Below are 4,750 nucleotides of genomic sequence, written 5' to 3' on the forward strand. Positions count from 1 at the left end.
TTTTATACTATTATAATTTTTTATTTTTATTTTTTTTCTATTCAGATTAAAAAAAATTATTTTTTTTTATCTATTTTCTATTCATTCAAACAACATATAAATAACTTAACTTTTTTTTTTATTTTCTTTCTAACGTCTAAACAAAGTGTAAGTGAACCTGTTTGATTTTTGGATTTAGATTTTCTAAATTTTGAATTTTATTTTTTAGGGTAAAGTATGATTTATTACTATTTATTTTATAGGTGTGATTAAGAGAAAATATGAGAGAAAAAATATTTAATGGTGATTTCACTTTATGGGAAAATAAGAGTATACAGGAATAAATCGTATTTTATTTTTGGAAAATAGTTATTATTTTAATTTATAATTAAAAATTTTTTTGTTTAATATGATTTATTTCGGTGTAATCGTGTATTTTTGGAGACGATAATAATAATTACTATTGTTAAATATGACTTATTTATTGTCTACATTAGTCACTAACAAAATTTTGTGCAGGTTCTTCATTTTCCTCCTCAACGACAAAAGGGAAAGAAAAGAAAAAGAATGTTAGTATTGGCGTAGACAAAACTAGTTAAGAATGATGATTATGTGATACTTGTCACTAAGTGATGATTTTAGTTGATTACTGTTAATCATTATTTCTATGTTATACTCCATTGGTATTTTGGATAGTGTGTAATTTCTATTTCTAGAGGAAGCTATGATTAAGGGAAGTAATGTTAACATTGAGGGAAGTAACACATACTCTAAATGCCATAAAAAAAAAGTGTTCTCAACTCATTTAAATTATTGTTTATTTTTAATTATCTTCTTTTATCATGTTTGTTATTAAGGGAAAGATTGCTGACCTTAATTTGATTTTAGGTTTGGGTTAACCATCAAAAATATCTCCGAATTATTTAAACGCTGACAAAAATATACTCGAATTTTACTATCAACAAAAATGTCTTTAAATAATTTAAAAACACAACAACAATATCCAATAAAAAATATATTTTTAAAACATACTTTAGAGATTGAATTTTGACGCAATTTTTTGCAAGCATGATCACAAAAATAAGATATTATTATACAAAAAAATTGGTAAAAATACTTTCAAATAATTTAAAAACATAACAATAATACCAATAGTAAATATATATTTTTAAAAAATACTTTAGAGATTGAATTTTGATGCAATTTTGTGCAAGTATGATTAAAAAATGAGATATTATTATTCTTAAAATTTGGTAATTTTTTATTGAGTATATATTTTTTTGTGAAAAAATCACAAAAAAATATATACTTAGAAAAAAATCACTAAATTTTAAGTATAATAATATCTCATTTTTTTAATTATGCTTGTAAAAAATCACGTCAAAAATCAATCTCTAAGGTATTTTTTAAAAATATATATTTACTGTTGAGTATTGTTGTGTTTTTAAATTATTTAAAGACATTTTTGTCGATAGTAAAATTTGAGTGCATTGTTATCAGTGTTTGAATATTTCGGAGACGTTTTTAGTGGTTAACCCTTTGGTTTTTATAAATGATGACAAACATTATTTGAGTTAAAAGCCCAATTATTTGTCTAACGTGTGTGCTGAGTAATGCATGCCCATCTATGTATTACTTCAACCCAAATGAGTGTTGCCTCAGAAACTTAATGTATTATAGCTCCATCATTTAAACTCATTACTTGCTAATGAATAATATATCAGTATATGAACTAAGGGAGAGAGCACCGAATCAAAAGGAAGAAAGAGAAGGATATCTGTCAACAACAAGGACAGCTGTAGTTCTAATAAAGCAACAAGACATAAGGACACTCTCATTTTTCCAAGGACATCAGCAGAACAACATTCAGAATTTGGTGAAGTAAAACACAAAGTTGCAAGAGAACAAAGGTGGTGGTGTAGCTCCTCGAATAGCAGGGATAATGGAACAAAAGAAAAAGGTGATGCAAGCCAAAGAAGAAAGCAAAGCCAAGGACAACAGAGGTGGTGGACGGGTTCCTCAACCAGCAGAGTTAGTGGAGCAAAATGAAAAAAAAGGACTGCATGCCAACAGAGACAGCTCCAACTATTTTTTATCTTAAAGTTTGACAAAAATTTCAAAAATATCCCTAAGTTTTATTTTGTTTTAATTTTGTCCCAAAAGTTTTCGATTTGCATCAAATATACCCTTGACGGCTAATTTTTAAAAAAATTTAAGATCGATTCAACAACAATTACATAAGAACAACCCCTCAACACAAGCAAATCAAGCATAATTTTCATGCATCATTGTTATATTGGTCTTAAATTTTTTGAAAATTTAGCTTTCAAGGATATATTTGATGCAAATAGAAAATTTTTGGGAGAAAATTGAAACAAAATAAAACTTAGGGGTACTTTTAAAACTTTTGCCAAACTTCAGAGAAAAAAAATATACTTTACCCTTATAAATATATGTCTTTTTATATAGGATAATGCTACATATTCATATTTTTTTGTTAACCAAGTCCAATTAAATTTGTCTAAGACAACAAAAATCAGTTATGACTAATATTATTTTAAGTTTTATTGTTTAACTTGCATGAATAGAGTTAGTTCATAAAAAAACTTGGATGTGTAGTATTTCTTTTACATATATATAAGAAAATACTTATTTAGAAATTTATTTCTTATACAATTAGAAGTCAATTTTTATTGAGATTCATAGTTGAAAAAGTTCTTTCAATTAATGTAGCTGTTACAAAAAAAATTAAAACTAATATAGCTGCATGAATTTCCAATGCTGCCAGAGTTGATCCTAATATAACAAGTTCTGTATCATTATATGCCAAACCCAACAATGCTGCTGAATAGTATGCATTTATAGCTTCACTTGTGCCCATTTGATTCCTTCCGTCAGCAAATTCGGTTAGTCCTCCGGCCCAAGAGTGCAATTTGTAAAGATCAAAACACCTTAAACGTGTGTAATGATAATGATTCAAAGTTGAATGATAATGTTCAGCCTTTCCTCCTCCTAAGTTCATAAAATCTGACATAATTGAATAGGCTTGAGGCTTGTACTTCTTACCCCATTTTGGATCAATCTTTGCTAGCACTGCAATCCCATAGAGAAAGTATCCCAAATGATAATGGTGATTATTGTAAACTCCAAAGCCAAATTCAGCACCTGGATCAGTCGAACCTTGTTTGGTAACAATTCCGCCCCATTTCTCATCATATAGAAATCCATTGCCATTGAAAGTTCCATTTAGCCATGGATCAATGGTTTCACTCAAGAACTTTTTAACCTTAGCAACCACACCAAGAAAACCAACCTCTTCTCCTATCAAAGCCAACCTTGCTGCCCTTGCTATCAATTTCCCATAAAAGTAAGTTGAAGTAGTTGTTATTGCAGAAGAATCTAGATCCTCAACATCTTTAGAAAGTGCTGATTTGATTTCATCATAGGATTCTTCTTTCAGTCCTCTGTTGGAATGCCAATTCACAGGAACAGGATCAGTTTCCAATAACCATGAATCTCCAACAACACCAACAAGGTCCCCATCAATGCTTCTATACTTAAAATGTTCAAGAACATTCACATTACCCTCATCTTTAGACAGAAGTTGAAGATGGAGAGGGTGAGCTAGCATCAACAAATTGCCAAAACCTTTCTTCTGCCATTTGTATTCAACACAATATGGCTTATTGAACAAAACATCCCCAGAAAGAGGGTAGCAAGAACTGTACTTGTCAAGAACAACCTCGGTTTTTGAACTTGAATCTGGTATAACTGCTATCCGAAGCATCACAGGAGCCCCATCAGAGGAATTATTGGAGAAAGTGAGCTTCAAGTCATGGCTGAAACTAAATTTGATCAGTGAAGAAGTATAGATAAGCCAATTCTGACCATTGCCAAGTTTAAGAGAATACTTGTTGGGTGAACCATTTGAAGAAAAAGAAGAGAAACTGTGTATGGAAGTTATACAAAGAGATTCATTTCGAGACAAAGAAACAGTAACATAAGGGCTTCCCCTAACAAGGAAGAAAGTGAGATTGGAAGAGGGAAAATCAAGAGTGACACTGAGATCACTGAAGGAAGATATTACATGGCGAGAAAGAGAACTTGTTGAGGAAGATATAGTGAGATCAGGTGTGAAGACTTGGTGCATGGAATGAGAGGAGACAGAGAGAGAAGGGTAGCAGATAGAAAGAGAGGAATCAGAGGGTTTGATGAGGTAAGGGTGAATGTACTCTTTATTGTTGCCATCGTTGAGGACGAAGTTCTGGAAGAATGAGTTTGTAGGCAAAGCAGAAGAGAAAAGGTTTTTAGAGAAGAACTTTGAAGGGTCAGGGAGCACTTTGGAGTTTGTGAGTGGGAAGAGAAAAGGTTGTTCATCATCATCTAAGTGTGTTATGTTTGCCATTATCTGCATCTGCATGCATGAAGTGATTTTGAGGAGTGTTGATGTGAAGTGATTTTATATATACAATGAGAGAATGTGAGATAGTTAAGACTTAAGATCACTTTTTGCCTCTTCCTCTTCTTCAGCACAGAAAAGATAACTTAAACCCATTTTAATTTAATGACTATAATTATTCTTAGGTGAGCCTGTTGGATTTCCTATGTAATAGTAGTAGCCTATTACAGTAATTATTACATCTAGAAAATTGTTTGGTGACATCTAGAAAATTGTGTTTTCTGAAAGGGTAAATAGGAAAGGAATCCACTCACATACATAGTCAAACTATGAAAAAATATAGAAAGAATAATAAAGCTAATTTTATGGGGT

At 30.7% G+C, this 4,750-nt stretch overlaps 2 protein-coding genes across 2 annotated transcripts in view; both read right to left on the reverse strand.

Annotated features, from left to right (window-relative positions):
• The window catches only part of LOC107635524 (probable endo-1,3(4)-beta-glucanase ARB_01444), a 6,537-nt gene extending 1,889 nt beyond the window's left edge, over positions 1 to 4,648 (reverse strand). Inside the window, exon 1 of the mRNA XM_016339009.2 lies at positions 2,851 to 4,648. Coding sequence (XP_016194495.1) covers positions 2,851 to 4,399 — 1,549 coding nt within the window. The 5' untranslated portion in view covers positions 4,400 to 4,648. The remainder of the gene's footprint in view (positions 1 to 2,850) is intronic.
• LOC107637388 overlaps positions 1 to 4,750 on the reverse strand; it is a 21,879-nt gene that overhangs the window by 2,104 nt on the left and 15,025 nt on the right. The window lies entirely within an intron of this gene.

The sequence above is a fragment of the Arachis ipaensis genome, chromosome B04, assembly GCF_000816755.2.
Source record: "Arachis ipaensis cultivar K30076 chromosome B04, Araip1.1, whole genome shotgun sequence".
NCBI classification, from domain to species: domain Eukaryota; kingdom Viridiplantae; phylum Streptophyta; class Magnoliopsida; order Fabales; family Fabaceae; genus Arachis; species Arachis ipaensis.